This window comes from Tyto alba, unplaced genomic scaffold, assembly GCF_018691265.1.
Source record: "Tyto alba isolate M040663 unplaced genomic scaffold, T.alba_DEE_v4.0 Super-Scaffold_9, whole genome shotgun sequence".
NCBI classification, from domain to species: domain Eukaryota; kingdom Metazoa; phylum Chordata; class Aves; order Strigiformes; family Tytonidae; genus Tyto; species Tyto alba.
In genome coordinates this window covers 5,057,337-5,077,006 of record NW_024881330.1, presented here as the reverse complement: position 1 = coordinate 5,077,006, position 19,670 = coordinate 5,057,337, and the positions used below count along the sequence as shown (strand labels likewise).

Below are 19,670 nucleotides of genomic sequence, written 5' to 3'. Positions count from 1 at the left end.
AGGAAGAAGTCTTTTATTTGTCCTGATGAAATAAAAAGTGCAACAAAACTATCCCCCAACATACACTACTTGTGTTCAATGAATACATGCTTAGAAAAGGGCAGTAGTATTTAAAACAAACAAGAATTTACAAGTCCAATATAATTCTATGCCATAATGTATTTCCTGACACATTAATGTCTTGATATTCAGCAAGAATTCACTTTACCTTCTATTTCCACCAATATTTTAAAATATTTATTTCATCACTACTCTTCATTTGTTAGCCACAACAAAAATCTCTTACGTATCTAGTCTTCTTTGCACTAGAAGTTCAAAGATACTCTTAAATCACGACAGAAGAAAGGAGGTGAACACTGAACCATGAACTAATAAGCTTTTTTCACAAGGAACAAAGGCACGTAAACAAAAGCCCAGTTTCATTTCTGATATCAGACTTTAAAAATCTTTGTTCTTTTACTTGAATGGGCAAATTACTGATGGTGTAACTTCTAACTTTTCAAAATTTACTAGGAAATAATGGGCACTTTCCTAGCTATATATGTGGCTAGCAAATTCCAGCTGGTACAATTTAAAATAGAAATTGAAGACATAAGAAACCCCACGTTTGTGAAGATGGAGAAATCAGAGAATAGCCCTACACTACCACACATGATTTAAGAAATCTATCACAGGCCTCGTATTTTATATACCAGCTGCTACTTTCAAAAGCCATCTGCTTCATTTTTCTGCACACGATTTTTTTATGCAGCTGCAGTATTTCAGAAAAATGTTCACTCAGGCTGACAAGCCATCTTGCCAGTGCAGTTCATAAAAACACCATGCTGGATTTAAATTTCTTTATTAAAAACAAGAGTAAAATCACTCTGAACTTAGCACTGAACACTTTTCTAGGAGTTTAGGGATTAAAAAAAAAAATTACTTGCTGTGTCCTAAAAATATATTTTATGTTTAAATTTGTTTATATCCTTAGAAATCATTAAATAAAATTATCACTCCTTCTATTGAATTTTCAAGTGTAACTACTGTGGAAATTCTTTAGCAACAGTACTATCAAATGGTGTCTCAAAAAGGGCAAATACCAATAATTAGCCACTACACTGGCTTTCCCAGCTCATTTAATGTTACCAGTAAATTTCCCACAGGATAATCTCAAATTTTTCAGGAGGACAATTTAAAAAGAAGCAATCCATTTCTCTTCCTTTACTTTCAATGTCTATGACCTACTTACACAACTTAGTCCTTTTAAATTTTTTTTTTAAATTGGCATTGCTTTGAAAGCTGCATTTAAACACCACTTCAGTGATTAAGTACTCCCTAAAGAACTAAGTACATAGCAAAAAAAAAAAATCACAACTACAATATATATTTAGATAAGCAAACAAAGAAACAAAATGTCTTCTGTACTCCATTTACTAAGTAGCATAAGAATCGTAATTATAACAGTTTAATGAAGCATGGAAAACAAAAGATTCACATTACATCATTTTCTCTTTGTCCATTTATTTTATCCAGGTATTTTTAGCTGGTGTTTTTTATATTCATAAATTATGTATGTTTTTTATATACAGAAATTACATACTTGTGCTTAGTTAGTAGCTTTTATATTATCAAATACAACCTTCCTCTTAACCTTCCTGTATCTGCAATAATTATTTATTTATGTATTCTCCTTTTTAACAGCTCAAGTGTGTTCCAGCACCTGCTTTTAAACATTCAAGTTTCCAATACCTGAAGGTATCCTACTGTTTGGATTTTGTATGCAATAGCTCACTTTCAGCCAGCAGAGAAACTGCTCACTAGGACCTTTGTTTTACATTAACACACACCACTTACGGTGACATTGGTCCTATGGAAGTTGAGTGAATTTCTTCCTGTCATTTCCCAACTTCTGTAACACGAAAGACCAGAATACCTCAACACATCCACTGGAAAAGCTGATCTTCAGCAAATACTTATGCGACCAAGACAACAACTGAAGCATATATCACATTTGTTTTCACATTCAAATTAACAATTTCACATTGAAAATTAACAGTATTAGTCTGTGTTCTAAGTACTGCTGTTCAGACTGCCTTCTGTTCTGCAGTTGCAGCAGTACCACATGCAAGTCCACCACGATTCACGACACAGCTCTTCCATGATACCCTAATCAGACATAATTATCTCAAATATTATGTAATTTCCACTGTATTTTTTCTTGTAGCATTAAATGCACCACAGAAATGCTGTCACATACCCTGGGACAGATACATCGTTAGATGAATACGGAACAGTTACTCTATAATTGCTTATATCTGTAGTCACCAGACTGCAAAAGGAGATGGCTCTTCCATCTTTTCACAGCGGAGCCCGCCCTCGTTTCCCAACAGCAGGCTCCCGTAGGACACGGAACTTTCCGCACTGCAGAGTCACAATAATCAGCTTGAAAGAACAGGGTCCCAACCTGCATTACTAGAGCTTCAGAAATCTTACGCAAAATTACCCCTCAAAGATTTGTGCCTCATCTGCTTTGAATGAAGTACCATATGCACGAAAGCCCAAAGCATGCTTTTAATGTCATCAGTATTTTTAGGAGCCATCTTAATGATCATAATGGTAGTTTTTAAAATATGCACAGGAGAGAAACACATATGTGTTTCCACCCCTATTTACCCATCTAATAATATTAGACTTATTATAGAAGATAAGTCTACATTAGGGAAAATTAAGGCTTTGGCCCCTTCTAGTGGAGTTAAAAGCACAGATTCAGTATCAGGATAACATTCATTTGCCATCTGCCCTCAGCTGCTCTTCCTCTTCATCTTCCGAGGTCAGAGTCTCTGTATTATCTAGAGGTGATCTTTGACATCTCTAACTAATTTTGGAAGCTCCGCTGTTAATAATAAGGGCATTAGAGATGGGGTGGAGGGAAATCAACTTCTGACGAGGCATTGTTACGGACAGAATGGCTAAAAATGATCCCTTCTGTCCGAGTGGGCTGATCTCCAGATGTCACTGCAATATACACTGCTGCCTCTCAGATCTTCGATAAAGTAGGGCTATACTCTTGGGAGCCATATAGCACTCAACCTACTAAGCACGCCTTGCTAACAGCTAATTTTATACTTCTCCTCTTTGACACAGAATTTTGCTTTTACAGAGCAAGTAAGTCCAAGTATCAGTGGGATTCAACTTTTTTTTTTTCAGGGGTCCAATGTACGTTATGCACAACCTAATACACTAATCAGAATAACATTTTGTTCAAGATCACTAACAAAGACATCCATGCATCAGTACAAGGAAACCTGTCGTGAGCATTTTAAATTTATCGTCTTGAATTAAGAGTAATTCACATATGACTGCAAGAAAGCCCACAAGCACTATTTTCACCACTCTGTTTGACAGGTGGAAATTTTAAATCAAAGCAGCCATTTTTCTTTGGACTGAGGTTGGCTGACTATTTAAGAGGTATTTAGGAATACGAGTTTTACATTCCTATCATATAGAGCTGCTAACAGAACGCAGATATTTGACACACAACATTTGGAAGATACCAAAGTAGCTACGTAACTATACGAACAGCAAGATCTACAAGAATGTCAGCATAGTTTTGAGAGTATAAATCAACATTTACAGTTTAAAAATGAGTACTTTATGAGGTGCTGTGAATTTCAGCAGTTTCGAGAAACTGACCCCTCTGAAGGATATCTCACTTATAATTACTTTTGCAAGCTAGGAGCAGGCAGGTGATGTTCAGTGAGATTTATATTTTTGTCGTTTTTTTTTTTTTTTTTTTTTTTTTAATATTTTAAAAAAATATCTTTTTAAGCAGCTGCAATTTATACATTTATTACCACTTCCCTGTAGGGCACAGTTTATGTGTCAACCATTAACTCTTCCTGAAAGATCTTTTTTTTGTTTTGTTTTAAACAAGCTGCCAGCATCAGGAACAATGCCAGCTTTTCTCTCTATGTCCTTGGTTTTCTTCAAAGCTCTTCCTGTCAAAGTCATTTGCTCTAGGTCTCCTATTTTTATTAGGGTATGAGAGATGTTGTTATTTAATTAGGTTAAAGAGCCTAATTCCCATCTTGCACTACAAATTATATCTCATGCACCTAAGCCTTATAAAACTTTAATCATTAACATATTACAGTAATTGCCTGGACTTAAAATTTCCTACATGTTGGGGGATAGTGTTATAAAAATAATTTTATTTGCATGATACATTTATCTGACACAATATAAAAGAGAATTTTCATTTAAGGAAATACATTTTAAGTGTTAAGATTCTCCTGACAGACACTATAGATACAGGACAAAAAAAAGTGACATTTGTCCACAAGAAACTTTGACTCTTCTTTCTTTAGAGAATTTTCTTCTTCTCCCCCCTTCTTTTAAAAGAAAAAAAAGTATCACTTTTTTCTCTTTTCTTTTTAAAAAAGTTTTCTTATGAAAATGAACCTGCATTGTACTTGTCTGGTGAAACACAGAATCCATGTGGCATAGAATTCAGCTCAATTTTTGCAGAACATAATTTATCTGCCATAACTTTTGAGATCATTCTCCCTCTGCTTGCAATTCCTTCTCTTGTGCATTACACAGGCTTTGGCTCATTTTAAAAAGCAAATCTAAAACATGGTCCAGTCCTATGGTCTCCTTTATTATATATATGTACACCTCCAGGGCAGCTCCACACCATAGGCTAAACAAGGCAGCACAGAGAAAAATCCTTCACTGATGAAAACAACCTTTTCATGTTCTCTGGGATCTAAAAAACCCCAAAAGTTACTTTAAAAGTCGTCTGCTTGAAGTGCAAGGACAGTAACAATGGAACAGCTGATGCCTAAGAGCTGGTTCCCCCCACCCCATACAGATACTTACTCCCTTTTCATCAAGGGATAAACCATCTCCAATTACTGGAGGCTAACATGTTATTCAAGGATAAATGTGTGCAGGCTCTTGTCCCACAATAAAAGGAAGGCAATTCAAGTAGCTTACGTCTGATTCTCATTATATGAATGTTTTTAAAAGCTGTATTCTATCTTGATGTGAGATACGGCTTTCATTCCTCGCTCAGCTATTAAGGCAAAGGAGAGGAGTCTGTCCCCCCTTTATTTTCACCTCCCAACACCCATGTCACTGGAACAGGGGGAAAAAAGAAGACACTCGCGCTGAATTTCACCAACACTTATTTAAAGCAACTGGAAATGCTCCCAAAAAGTACAAGAAATATGTGAAGTCTAATTGCCATTACTTGAAAAAAACTCCCGAATTTAATTCTCCTTTTGTACCTTTATGCTTGTTTCCTCTGAAGTTTTCTTGAAAAATGGTAAAAATCCATACAAAATACAGGTATATCTATTGAGATTTACAAAACAGTCAACACAACAAAAGGAAAAAAAGGAGGTTGCTTATTGATAAAAATTAGCTTACAGTGTTTTTACTCAGCAATCCTGTGTACTTCATGTTCATGGTTTTGGCAGCAGGATTAGAGTTCACTTTGGTTCAGATTTGGGTATACAATACAACTGAAGGCTGGCACATAAAACCTATGCAGCAAGCATCTGCCAACTGTGCAGACAATCATAAATCTGGCATTTCCTGATTTTTCAATACTTTAACCTCACAATTCAAACAGCACTGGGTGGGATCCAATTTGCCTAATTTGGCTGAAATTGTAAGCAGTTGGGCCCAAGGGACTAATGCAGTAGCACCACGTAAATGCTCCACTTAATGGAGAAAAAGAGAAGAGACCTCTGAAGACCTGTCACCCACTACCTTTGACTCCTTCCAAACAGATCAGTAAAAAAAACAAAACAAAACAACGCAATTTAGCACCAGTCTGTTGATCAGAGTTCTCAAAGCTCTCAACTGGAATGTAAAATGACATGTCTTGAACAGACAACTCCTCCGGTCAAGAGGAATGACCTAAGCATCAGACTCTACCCCCATCTCAAGTCTCAAAGCTGAAGCAGAGCCTGAAACACAAGATGCTCTGATTTACTGCATGATATCAGTATTACTATGACTAATTCTGATGTTACAAACCAGTTCCATGGTCTGCGTCCCGTGTCCATGTGTTGTCCATTGCCGCCTCCTCCCCCCTCCCAATTTAATCCTTTGCTGTACAGATTGCAAACCAGGGGCACTCTGGTTTTGTACTTCCAATTAGAACAGCTTACGCCCACTGCAGATGGCAGAATTACCGCCACTGATTACAAACGGCTGTACGTCAAACTACAAACAGTTCTGGTCATAGGTTCTTGATTTGTTCAACTCTTGAAAATAAAGAATATCCAAACCAAAGAAAGGTCAGAGCACCTTTAAAATATTCAAAAGGTGGGGACGAAGGGAAAGAAAATAAAAAATATTTCCCATGGTAAGGCCAAGATGAGAAGATGTGAATGCTTACACCAATTTATACAGGGCAATGCACTCATTGAAGTGAATGGGAGCAGTCATGCATGTCAAGTTACAAACGTGTGCCAGTTTTCAGTTTAACAGCCTGATAATTGTGGTTTGGGTTAGCTGTATGAATAAACTGTGTCTGTTGACAGCGATTAAGGTAACATCTTGTTATCTTTACAAATGTTCTGTGCTTTTCTGGAAGATGAGGATCACTTGAGGATTCAGTCTCTATTCAAACTTTCAGCTTCTTTTTCAACAATACTGCTGCTCTGCAACTCAAATTCAAGAAAAATAATTACATTTTCTAAAATCAATGAACAGTGCATGGGTGACAGAGGTCACTGTATTTCTATTCCTTCTCCATGAACTTTCTAATTTGATGTTGTACATTTTTAATAAGTCAGACAACATGTGTTTAGATGTTGTCAAATTAGTAATAGGTTCTCAGCCTGATCTTGAAATGCAAGATTTAGTCACGGGCAACATCTGGTCCTCAAAATCTTTTTTTTTCATTTATCACATGAGACAGAAATGTATTTGACTTTCACATCTACACAAGCCAATTTGATTACAGAAGTGTTATTTTGTTGGGATTTTTAAAAATTCTGTAACTGGGTCCTATGTTCATTATCTCCAAGAGTTATTTCTGTGCAGAAAGCTCAAGTTACCTATGATTTATGCATGTATGACTTATGTATTTTCTGTTGTTCTTGCCTATATATAACATGATGTGTCTGACCGAGAGCTTTGGTTAGCAAAAGAGGATGTTAAAATGTTGCAGGAATGACGAGAGGAACAGAATGTGAAAAATCATCTTTCTTTGTTCTTCCACATCCCTCTCTGTTGTAGGTCTGTTCTGTGATGCAGTGTTACTGCTCAAATTCTTTTCCTGCCTTATTTTCATAAGTCAGTGGGGTTGCCTTAACACTTCACCAGATAAAAGTAATTATCCTAATTTATTCAAGAGGCCAAGTGAGACTTATGGAGCAAACCAGAACCTTGGACAGAGAATGAAGGCTCTGGAAAGTTGTGCACCTCATTTCCATTACAAAGGAGACCCAAATAACTTGCAGCACCCTAGAACAAAGAACAGTAACTTCTGAAGAACTGGATTTAGCAATACCTCATGAGAAGGTGAAGAGGAAAAAAAATGGTATGGTGTGCTGAGCAAGGAGACAAGAATCTCTGATTTTCATTTTATAGTAGAACTAGGACTCAGGGCATTGTGAGATACATGCAGCTGACATATCTGTGCATCAGTTCCTGACAACCTTCATAAACTTTCTTGTTATTCTGAGCCATTTGTATCTGTTTCTAATGATTTCCCCAAATTTAATAAAAAAGTGTTTCTCAGAAAATGCTAAAAGATATTCCTCTGGCATTTTAAATTCCTTCCTTGAAATAAATTGTTCTCTGTGGCACAAATGAGAGGACACAGTCTTCCCAGCTGTTGAACAGGTAAATGATGGAGTTCAGGAAATATTTTGGAGCTCATCACCCACTTTTGTATCACAGGAAACACAAATCTATTTTTAAAGCCAGTATGAAGAAAGTTACTTGCTGCTAAATTAAAAAGGAAAGTGATTTTATTGTTTCTACAAGAACGCCTGGCAGTACTAAAAAAATCACCAAAATCCAGACATTTTTACGCTGAAACAGACATATCACAGTTCAGTTAAGCTAAAATGCTACGTCCAGATAAGCACTGCACTAGAATTGTCTTCTCAGAAGTCAACTCCATCATATGTCAATACAAAAATTTCATCACACATTAAAAAAAGTCAGTCATTCACCTAAGGCAGGAATATGTGTATGTGTGTGTGTGTACAATAAAGGATACAAGACATTTAAGAAATGAGTACGAGCATGTTAAGTTTATATTTTGCTTTCAGATGAAGCACTGGACATAAGGGAGGATTATGTTTTCCTCTTTTAGAAACTTAAAAAGAAAATTTAATCAGAGTTACTGTTTCCTGGTTCCTCATCTGCAAACATGTCTGTTCATAAGGGCTGAAGAGTGCCATGCTTTGGACCAGCTCCAGTTATATCCTAATTTTAGGGGATGTTGCTCAAGAATTCTGGTATGCCCCAAGCAAGCAACCTAAAATCAGGGTATTTCTGAATGTTGCAGAGACACAACAAAAAGAACAATAGTGCATGGCAATAGTTTTCTTTGGTAAAAGCCTTTGGGATTTGAGTAACATTATCATCATCGTTGTTCCTCAGACACAAGAAAATGCGTCAGGTTAAAAAAAAAAAAATAACCTCTTTTCCAGACAAAACTCCAGAGCGTTCATGGTGTAGTTCTTGAGCTCTGCCGTTTCAGCTGACTTCGCAAGTCCTTTCACCCTGTCTCTCGTTCCTTTCTTATTCCACCTCTATTATGACAATACTCCATAAAATGACTCCTTTAAATAATCCACATTAAAACTAATCCTCTGTATAGCAGTATAAAGTATTGCTTAAAACTGTGACATAAAAACATATCTGGTTCACCAACTTGTCACCATTAGTAACACCAACTGTTTGTTATGCGTTAACATTATTTTAGTGTATGAACATAGACAATGTCCCTCCCAGACACTGGTAAAGGCCCACCTAACATGTAGCAAATAAGTAACTTCAGCTTTGAATTTTCACAGATGCACGGATTCTTATACTTGGGGTATTCTACAACCATTCTAGTCCAGATATCCTCTAAAAGATATCGTCATGAAGTTTAACTTTGAGCTTACAGTCTAAAAAGCGGCTTAAATTATTTAAGTGAACAAAATGAAGATTTAGGTGCTTAATTTATAGGAACTTTTACTATGCAGTTTTACTAATCAGTAAGAGATATTCAAATCAAGAAACTAACCTAACAGTATGAATGGAAAAAACATTCCATGGTTGTAGTGAAACTGCCCATTTATTTGCAGTTGCAAAAATAAAGAAATTCAATAATTTAATAAGGTGTGAGATAACTATAAAAAGCCAGATGAACAACAGTAAATTTTATCCAAATTACGAAGACAACTGCAGAATTATCCTGTCTTTGGAAAATATTCCCCACCACTTCTCACAGAGAAAGATGCGATGGGCTTCATGCCCTTTCTGATTTATATATGCAACGTCAAATCTTATCAATTTCTGGTTCTGTAGTAATGTTATCCACATAAACAGATTCAGAATTTTTCACATTCAGCAAAATCAGCAAAAATTCAACAAATTGAGCAAAAGAAAAAGTAGTAGAACTGAACATACCTGCTGATAGAAAAAATTTAGAGTTGGTTTGTCCTCAGTGAACTGGTTTAGAAATCCTTTTGGCAAATATCGAATTCTCAATTCATATCTGAAGAGCAAGAAAAAGAGACTTAAACCCATGAGACAAAAATAGTAATTGAGATTTCCTCACAAATAAAAGCTGTCTTCAAACATTCTTAAAAATAAGGATAAAATCAAAACAAACTCAGAAAACTAAGGGAAAATTTCCTCTTTTGACTACTTAGAGAACTAATCTGGAATGTCATAGCCTGGTGTTTCACAAAGATGTTTACAAAGGACCTTTGTAATAGAAGCAAACCTAAACCCCTGCTGTCTTCTCAAAGCTTCAGTGAGGACTGAAACATCAAGATGTGGAGCAGATAAGCTATCAGGTCCAGATCCATGGGAAGGGAGGCCCCAGTTAGGTGACAACACCAGATGAGCTACCATAACCACTGGCATGACCCCGTGGCAACAGCTTCTATCTTTGGTTATCACAAGCATGGTACTTAAAACACAATCCCACTGCTCCAAGAGTGGCAACCATTGTTGCTTACAAGGGAGCCACATCCCACAGACAAAACAAGGGCTTACTCAAGGAGCATGACTCCCCTCCTTCTCTCAACAAGTAATGTAATATTCACCTCTGACATGTTCCATAGGTTTCCTACTTATTTGTCATCAAGATGCATGCAAAAGCTGAATGAACTAGTTTTCAACATGACAGTCGTATTTTTCAAGTTAATAGTACACCAGAGAGTGAAGGAGATTCAGAATTAGCTTTGATCCATGACCTCTACCCAATCTGTACCACTTCTCAAACTCTAAACTTTTGATTCCAATACCTAATTTTAGTATTATCGCTTGTCATGCGGTAACAGCCCATGATGTCTGACACACACTGCATGCTTTCTCTCTCTAACATATTTCTGCAATAAATTTCTGATACTAAATGTCCTCATCACTTTGGGTGTGCTAACACAGCATATCCTAAGAATAAAACTTTTTACAGCCCTTCCACAAAACAACTATATTTAACCATCTACTCATAATGGCAAGAGCAAACATCGTAACATTTCAATCTGTTGGTTTCAGCAGGACAAGAACTTGTTTTCAGTAAGTGATTTACAAGGGGATTTGATAAAAAGTTACTAGGAATTACTTTCACTTAGGATTCCACTGCAAATAGAAGTTACACTATTCTTCTTCACTTTGAAATCACTTGAAAATATAGTCCTGTTAGCAATCATTAAAATAAGGAAAACATTTAGAAGCTGCAAACACATGAACACACTACAAAAAACTAGGAATACTTAGAATGAAGCTTTTTCATAGTGTGACAAGATTATTTCATAAAGAAAAATGCACACTTATTCTTCATGTGCACAGAAAACATGTTGTTAAAGTAAAAGGAGTCTTCAGACTACAGGATGTACCAGAAAGGTGTACCTGAAAGAGAAGAGATTTAGATTGCACATAAGGAAGAAATTTGTTAGGATGAGGTTGGTGAGGCACTGGCACTGGGTGCCCAGAGAAGCTTTGGCTGCCCCCTCCCTGGAAGGGTTCAAGGCCAGGTTGGACGGGGATTTGAGCAACCTGGGCTGGGGGAAGGGGGCCCTGCCCATGGCAGGGGGCTTGGACGAGATGATCCTTAAAGCTACTTCCCAACTCAAAACATTCTATGATACAATGATACAGCTATAAACAAAACAAAACAAAACAAACAAACAAAATATCAAAGTCGCAGTTAAGACAAAGTCTCTAATTGAGAAGGCACCCACCTTCTATTGCTGATCAGTGTTTACATATCAGCATTTACATTTCATGATACATAGCAGATATCTAGTTACTCGCTAAAATTTTAGATACAAGACAAATTGTACCTGAAGGTGTTTCAGTGCTAGGGACATAAAGCAGTGCAAGCATGCTGTCCAGAAGCAGAAAAGCAGAGTCTCCCCTACCATCTGCTTCTGCCATATCGCCTCAAATCTACCACTGAACACCACTGCAGAGAATGATATGGAATAAAAAACTCTATGTAAAAAATCACTTGTTTACACTTTTTTTGGCTCCATAACCCAGTGCATTTCACTTGTCTTTCTACATTTTAAGATTAAAACCAACACTGTTGGTCTGAAAACTGTCCTTATCAATTTCTCATTGTTTTCCAGCTGCATTTTCTTCTGCTATTCTCTACTCATCCTTTACCTGTTTCTATTTGAATTCCTGACCCTGGCAGCAGGTTTCCACAACACCTTTCAAGCCTCGCTGCATGAAACAGCAACCAGGATAAAGGGTATTCAAAAGCGAAGATCCAACCTCTGAGCAAAGAAAAGTTGACTGACCTGATACTTGAAGGTGACTAGGGGTAACTGGTTATCTGTATCGCAGTATCTCCCAGTTAACTGAAACACAATTTCATCCTTCCCATTGAAACCTTACTTTGTCAGATTACCGTGTGTTCATATAAAATATGGCACCTTTTTTATTACTGTCCTGATTAATCTTTGTGAGGGACTGGCAAACACATAGCAAACGCTGACGTGCAACCCAGGGGTATTAGCATGGCACAAGAGAGTTTATAAATCGGGACACTGAAGCCAGCTAAGGAAAATTCAGAATCTTGCAAACTAACACTGGCCACTTTTCTTGGGCACAAAGCTACAGCTTTGCCTGAAAAGATTTCTACATACTTGGTTTGTGTACAAGACAGAATACCAGCACATAGCACTTCGCGGTGACAATTAATGGACAACGTATTTTCAGTGATTTCAAGGCAAAGAAGAGTAAGTTAGTAAGCATACCTGTCCTAAGGAGCTGTATTGGGTGCCCAGGCACAGGCATGTGGGGCTGCCGGGCGGTCTGTGTGGGGAGAGGCCGGGGCTGCCCCGGGCCGGTCCCAGCCGGTCCCAGCCGGTCCCAGCCGGCTCCAACGGCCCCAGCGCAGGACACAGCTGAGCCCCTCAGCCAAGCTGGGGGCGCCGGGGGGAAAACAGGTTTCAGCAAGGGCCAAAGGCGGCCCAGGCAGAGGAGGAGGAAGAAGCCAAGGAGGGAGCAGCAGCAGAGGGACCCCGAGGCCGGAGGAGGAGGAGGGCAGGAGGGGCTGCAGGCCCGGAGCAGGGATCCCCTGCAGCCCTGGAGAGACCCCGCTGGAGCAGAGACCCACCCTGCAGCCCGGGGAGGGCCCCACGCCACAGCGCAGCGGGGGGATATTTCCTGCAGGAGCTGCGGCCGTGGAGAGCCCAGGCGGGAGCAGGTTGTCCCTGAAGGACTGCAGCCCGGGGAAGGGCCCGCGCTGGAGCAGGGAGCCGGGGGGGGAGGGAGGAGCGGCCCAGAGGGGCTGGGATGGGCTGGCCGCGACCCCCGGCCCCTGCGCCCCGCGGGGCAGAGGAGTCGGGAGGGGTGAAGGGTGAAGCAGGGCCTGGGGAAAAGGGGAAAGGGAAGGTGTTTTTTTAATGTCTGTCTTTGTTTCTCAGTACCTCAATCTATTTTAATTGGCAATAAATGTAATCTTTCTGAATTTGAGTCTCTTTTGCCTGTGACCATACTTGGCAAGTTATCAGTCTTCAGTCTTGCTGCAAAAGTTTTCTCATCCTATTTTCTCCCTCTGTCCTGTTGAGGAGGGGGAGTAAGAGATGGGCTGGGTGGAGTCTGGCAGCCAGCAAAGGTCAACCCACCACAGGGGTATCAAGTGCCTGACCAAGGGGACCTTCTAAATCCTGGAAGTGTTACGATTCAAAGCATGTGCTTCAGACATCTTATTTAATAATAGATACCAAAAATGGGGTTGAATTTTCACACTATACAAATCATTTGGTCTCTGAATGTACTAAACAAACATTGCTTAAATACTGGTAGTCACTCCACACTACCCCTTTTCCCATTTTTCAGTCATCCTACAAGCCAAAAACCAAAGACCATTCAGGTCTGAAGAAATGCGTGTGGAATTGATCTCAGACCTTCCACAACATACATCAGTTGCTGCGATCTAGACCAGGCTACTCAAATACTGTGTTCAGTTTTGGGACCCTCACTACAAGAAAGACAATTGAAATGCTGGAGTGCATCCGAAAAAGAGCAGCGAAGTTGGTGGATGGTGTAGAGCACTCCTCTTATGAGGAGTGGCTGAGGGAACTGGGGTTGTTTAGTCTGGAGAAAATAAGGCTCAGGAAGGACCTTATCGCTCTCTACAAATACCTGAAAGGAGGTTGTAACAAGGTGAGGCTCAGTCTCTTCTCCCAAGTAACAAGAGATAGGACAAGAGGAAACTGACTCAAGTTGCACCAGGGGAGGTTTAGATTGGTTATCAGGAAAATTTCTTCATTGAAAGGGCTAACACCACTGGAACAGGCTGCCCAGGAAAGCGGTTGAGTCACCATCCCTGGAAGAATTTAAAAGATGTGTAGATGTGGAGCTTAGAGACATGGTTTAGTGGTGGACTTGGCAGTGTTAGGTTAACAGTTGGACTCAATGATCTTAAGGGTCTTTTCCAACCTAAATGATTCTATGATTCAAGGGTGTAGAACACTTTTACTCTCTGGGATAAAAAAAAAATATGGGAGAAACAATCTTTCCCCTTTACAGGGACTTGTCTTCTCAGCTGAGGAGCCATGAGAAGTACTGCTTTTTGCAACAGGATCTCATGAGAAAATCAGGTAAGGCAAAACAGCTTGGCTGGGACATTCATCGAGAGTGACCTTCATTACCTATTTATAACCTAATCTCTGACTATGCCAATGGGAATGAAGAAACTGACTTTCCAAAGTCGAACTCAAGGATGGGCTTGATTGTCAATATCCTCTAAATCTACTGTCTTTGAAATGCAGTCAACCAATGAGGACGATAAGCTCCTTTCTCAGAAACCAGGTCTGCTTTCTGAGCAAGTCTCCCAGCTGATGATCACCTCCCTTATGTTTGACACAACTATTACTGGATGACTACTATTCTACTTAGTGCTCTGCATCTATACTGGGGCACAGAAGCGCTCTGACACACACTATGGGCTTCCACTCAGACCTGCACAGAGGTGGCTATCAACAGTTAGTAAGTTATACGGCAAAGTGACCTGTCCACAGCACAGCATGTACTCTTGAGCAGTTCTAGGAGCTTTGAGTAGCAGCACTAATTGGGCAGTTGATGGAGCCAAAAAAGGATGATCCAACTCTTAATATGTTGTGGCACTGGAAGAAATAACCTCACCAGTCCCAACCACATAGGTTGCTTCCAGCCAGTTCCAATTCAGTTCACATCAGCAGAAAAGTAACCAAAACGAAGATGGGAACAAAAGGGGCAGACAAAGGAGGAGCCTTGTGTGAATTTAATGAACTGTATCAGCTTGCTGAAGGATTAGACAAGCATTAAGGCTCACAGAAGAAAAGGACTGGATAACTGGAAGCAAGAGAGGGGAGAAGACAGGCTGAGAAAAGGAGAGGTACAGAGCTGATAGATCAACTAAGTCAATTCAATAAATCATTCCACAGGTGTTCTGGCCTTTGTGTCAGTGCCAAGGCATCTGTATTGAAGCTTTTTAAATTTATAGTACAGAACTGCTAAGCACAGGGGTTTCCTTTGGGGCATTTTCTACCTGTCAGAGCCGAAGCACAAATGTCACCTGGTTACAAGGATCTGTTTTACCTACAAACCTTAAACATAGAACTGGAAGGTGTCTACCCTGTGGGGAACACAGTGTGTTCTAAGACACACAATTTGTTACTTGAACCTCTTGATATTTCCCTTGTGGGACAAAAGAGACAATCAAATGGAACAGTGCTTTGGCACATACCACTTCTAGAGACAGAAAGGATAGCTGCTGTGACTGCTGCTTAAAGCTCAGTATTATAGTAAATTACGAGGGGTGATGCTACCTATGATTTCAGAGTCCCTTATCGTGCTAATCCTAGTTCACCTAGCTGTACAGAGGTAAAGATGAAGGTTAAGGGAGGAAGGCTCTTTCACCTTTCTCCTTCATGCCCTTGGAATCATTCCATCACTAAAATAATAATAATGCTACCAGTGAAGAGGAATTTCTTCATTAAAAAGTGAGTTTAGCACTTGCCTTGCTAGCATAAACACTGAGGAAACCTGAAGCAAACAAATCCACTCCAGTCTTTACTGCCTTCCCATAAAAAAGCCCAGGGATTTTGTTTGTTTGTACTTCACTTGTTATCTGGGATCATCTTACATGCACAGGTATACAGGCCTTCACCAAAGCAAATGCTTAAGAAACAATTAAGGATTTATGCTACTGTATGATAAACCTAACAGCAGCAATGTCACGGGAATTCAGTAATGAACAGAACTCTCAGACTGCAGTTGGAAGACTAGTTATTCTAAAGCAATTGCATGGAATTACACTCAAATTATACAATGCTTCCGTGGTGCTAAATCTTGCATAACTCAGAGAAATAAGACTGCATTACCCAATGTGACATGAAATGCAGCAGACTCCAGAATACTTACTTCCTGAACAAACTACTACAAACAAATAAACAAGCAGTTCCAATAATTATAATTGATCATTTCTGGCACCATGATTTAGACACATTTGGAATTTTTCAATGCTAGATGGAATTATCTTCATTGCCAAAGAATAAAATGAAATGGAAAAAGGGTATTTCGTTTGATACAGTTAGCTAACATGAAAATTCTTAAAGTAAACATACAGTGAAGATGCAGAAACAGTCAGTAAGAGGGTTCTATCTGACCTCTAGTGCCAATTTGTCTTTCTTGTAGGAAAAAATGAAGTCTTTGCTGATTTTTATTTAAAGCAAACAAACAAACAAACCAACCTGCCACAAGATAATTCAAACCATCACCATTTAGTGAAAAATAGAAACCTTTTTATATCAAGAAGAAGGTCAGAGTACTATATAAAAGGAAACATGAGGAAAAAGACTTCCAGTAAGCAATGATTTCTTGTTCGTCTTCTGCAATATAATTGAGGTTATACACTGACAGTTTGGCAGAGCTCAATTGTGTGTGCTCCTGCAAGTGAACTGTTTGCCATAGGAAGAGGGAAGAAAATTTGAAGTGACAGAATTTTGCATGACCATGCCTTAAAGTCCACTATTATTTACTCTTCCTACAGCTAAGTCACCTGAAGCAGAGTCATATCCCTGTTTTGCCCCTTCATTAGCTCATCCTCTGCTGGATTATAAATAGTACAGCATCAACAAAAGCTGAGTATATGGGACATGGATTTTATTCTGGTAACTTGTGTACAACCAAATGACAATCAGTGTAACTTCTAGTATCTGGATTAGTCCAGGAGAATGTCTTAGATCTAATTTCTGAACACTGTGAATAAACAGCCCTTTTAATTTAGATGATTTAAATAAATAAGTAAATAACTAACTAAATAACTTGCATGAGAGGCAGTTACTGGTTTACTAACAGTATAGGAAGCTTTTAATTTAAGAACCATTCCAAGACTTCTCTCCCTTTACTAATCTAAATATTTTTACAAGTACTGTCATATGATCTTAAACATTCTGCATTATGGTATTACAGATATGACAGCAGCATTTTGATTATGCACAGCAAATCTCTATGGGTTTAAAAGGTATGTGAGGCTGCATGTATTTGATAAAAACATTAAATGACACTCTGGAAAGGTATTGAATAATTTATGTCTTATCATAGCTATTTCATGAGTATTTTATACAATTCCTTTCCACAAACTTCAAAACAATATCTAACCTTGCTTTTAAAACTAATTAACTTTGTTCTTCAATGTGTACAGTATAAGTTGCACAGCCTTATAAAAATGGAACTGGCACTTTTACACTATGTAACAAATTTCCACAGCATAAACTATTAACATTTTATATGCAGCACTACTGTCATGGAAAGGATTCAGAGGAATACCTAAACTGTGATTTCACAGCATTATCAATGAAAAATTTCTTTTGAGGTACAGAAGGGACAATACTGATGCACATCCCAGAAACAATAAAATGTAACATGCACAGAATAGAATGTTCAACATTTCTGAAATCTAAGTTTTCAACATTCCTAATTTGTTGCATTTGTTAAAATCAGGCCCCTAAAGAGAATTTATAACCTGATGATTGGCAGCTGTGACATCTGCTAGCATATAACAACTCCATGTGCGAGAAATAATGTACATTTATAAAAATTTTGCAGAAGATACATGTAGCCTTTAAAATAACTAGCAACTTCTGCACAAATTGTGGTTATGACCATAAACCACAGAAAAACATGCACAAACCCCCTACAATGAATTAGTAACCATACTAATCTAGTTTTTGGTGTTTCCACATGAGTTGAGGAGTATACTAGGTTTAATAGTATTTTAAAACTCTGAGCTCCCCATCTTCTCTAGTAGACTACTGTGAATTTTTGCCAATAAACTTTAGTTTCCTCTTGGCTTCCTACCAAGAAAGTAGACAATCTTTCGTTCCTTCCTCTCCAGCCCACATCCTCCCCTGAGCATGAATGCACCATCATGTTACTCTGCTAAAAAGCTGAAGAAAACTCAACCTTCAATAGAAGGTCATAACATTTCTTTTAACCAACTACCTGGCATAATGAAAATATCTCAGCAAATGTACCTAGGCTATGAAAAACAAAATTCTGCAGTTACCTTTTTATTGGTCACTGCTCCTGGTATAACTGGAAAAGATCCCAGTTAGAAGAAAGGCAGATGTCACTCATCACTCTGGGCCTTGATTCATTACCCAATAAATAGTTTTACAACTGAGAAGTTCTACAACAGCAGAGGGATAAACTGATTTATTCACTACATTTCACTCTTTTCAAATCACTTTTCTCCTACTTAGTCTATATACAAATGCAACCAGTACTTAACAATATATTTTTGGTTTTATTTAAAGAACAAGATTTATCCTTTTAAAATTGCAGTGGTGTGCTCATACCACAAATAGGAATAGCATTCCCATCCTAAAACATTTAAGGATAACTAAACCTAAAATGGGGCTGGTTCACTGAATGGATTTTCAGGACAAGTGACTAGGAGATTTCAGTTCCTATTTTATGCCTCCTCTAAATCCTAGGTTACACTTAACTGCTCTCTTCATTTTGCAGAAACACTTTACAAGAACAAAAACCCCTTCAAGCAAACAAAACACTGCTTACAGCTCCTTGTGAAAAGTTTGGGTTTGTTTCCCCTCCCCCCTGTTCCATCACCTCTATTTCACAAGAGGATCTTCCTTAGTAAAGCAAATTATAGAGTAGTTTTTAAGACAAGGCAATAAAACTTATATGACTCAATTTTGACACTGAACAGATTTATACTCTTACTTCCATTCTTCTGGAGGGTGGGCTAGTTCAAATTTCTCTCTCACATTGGACACCCCCATGTCCAGGTGTAGCCAGTGAACCTCCTCAGACTGCAGATGACTGAGCCGTAACCCATAGCAGGCCACATTTTTCACTTTGTGACTGTCCACAATCTTCTGAATTATGCCCTAAAACAGAGAAACATACACTCCTTACAAGCTGTAAAAATGCAGTATGTATTTTTTTTTTAATTTAAAATATTACCATGTAATACCCTACACAAAATACTAAGCAATAAATCAGATATCACCTTTATTAAAATACTAAACATGTTCAATTGTAAGCTACTGTTTCAGACAGCCATTTACAATTTCTTAAGTTCTACCAGTATGGCTTCACAAAATATCAGTAAATACATTTCCATGCATCTTATCAGGCTCATCCATGGCAGTGGGGTTGGAACTAGATGATCTTTAAGGTCCCTTCCAACCCAAACCGTTCTATCATTACATGAATTAAGCCACTATTTCCTCTACGTAAAAGAGAGTAATATAAAAGTCAAAATATAAAAAGCAGATGTGTGGACGAAAGCAAGATGTTATTTGTTTAAAAAAAAAAAAAACACCACCAGCTTGTAAAAGTCACTCTCCATCTACACCTGGAAAATCATCTTAGACTTTCATACTATTTAGTGCCCCAACAGTCAGGATTTGGTAGGTTATGTCACAATCTCTTGGTTTCCTTCTCCCTCCTTCCTCCCACTCATTTTCTCCTGA

General features: G+C 38.5%; 1 protein-coding gene across 22 annotated transcripts in view; it reads right to left on the bottom strand.

Moving 5' to 3' along the window:
* PTK2 (protein tyrosine kinase 2) overlaps positions 1 to 19,670 on the bottom strand; it is a 222,910-nt gene that overhangs the window by 98,569 nt on the left and 104,671 nt on the right. For all 22 annotated transcript variants that reach the window (XM_042786022.1, XM_042786023.1, XM_042786004.1 and 19 more), the window contains 2 exons: positions 18,916 to 19,082; positions 9,634 to 9,721 (listed from right to left, as the gene is read on the bottom strand). In XM_042786022.1, coding sequence (XP_042641956.1) covers positions 9,634 to 9,721; positions 18,916 to 19,082 — 255 coding nt within the window. The remainder of the gene's footprint in view (positions 1 to 9,633; positions 9,722 to 18,915; positions 19,083 to 19,670) is intronic.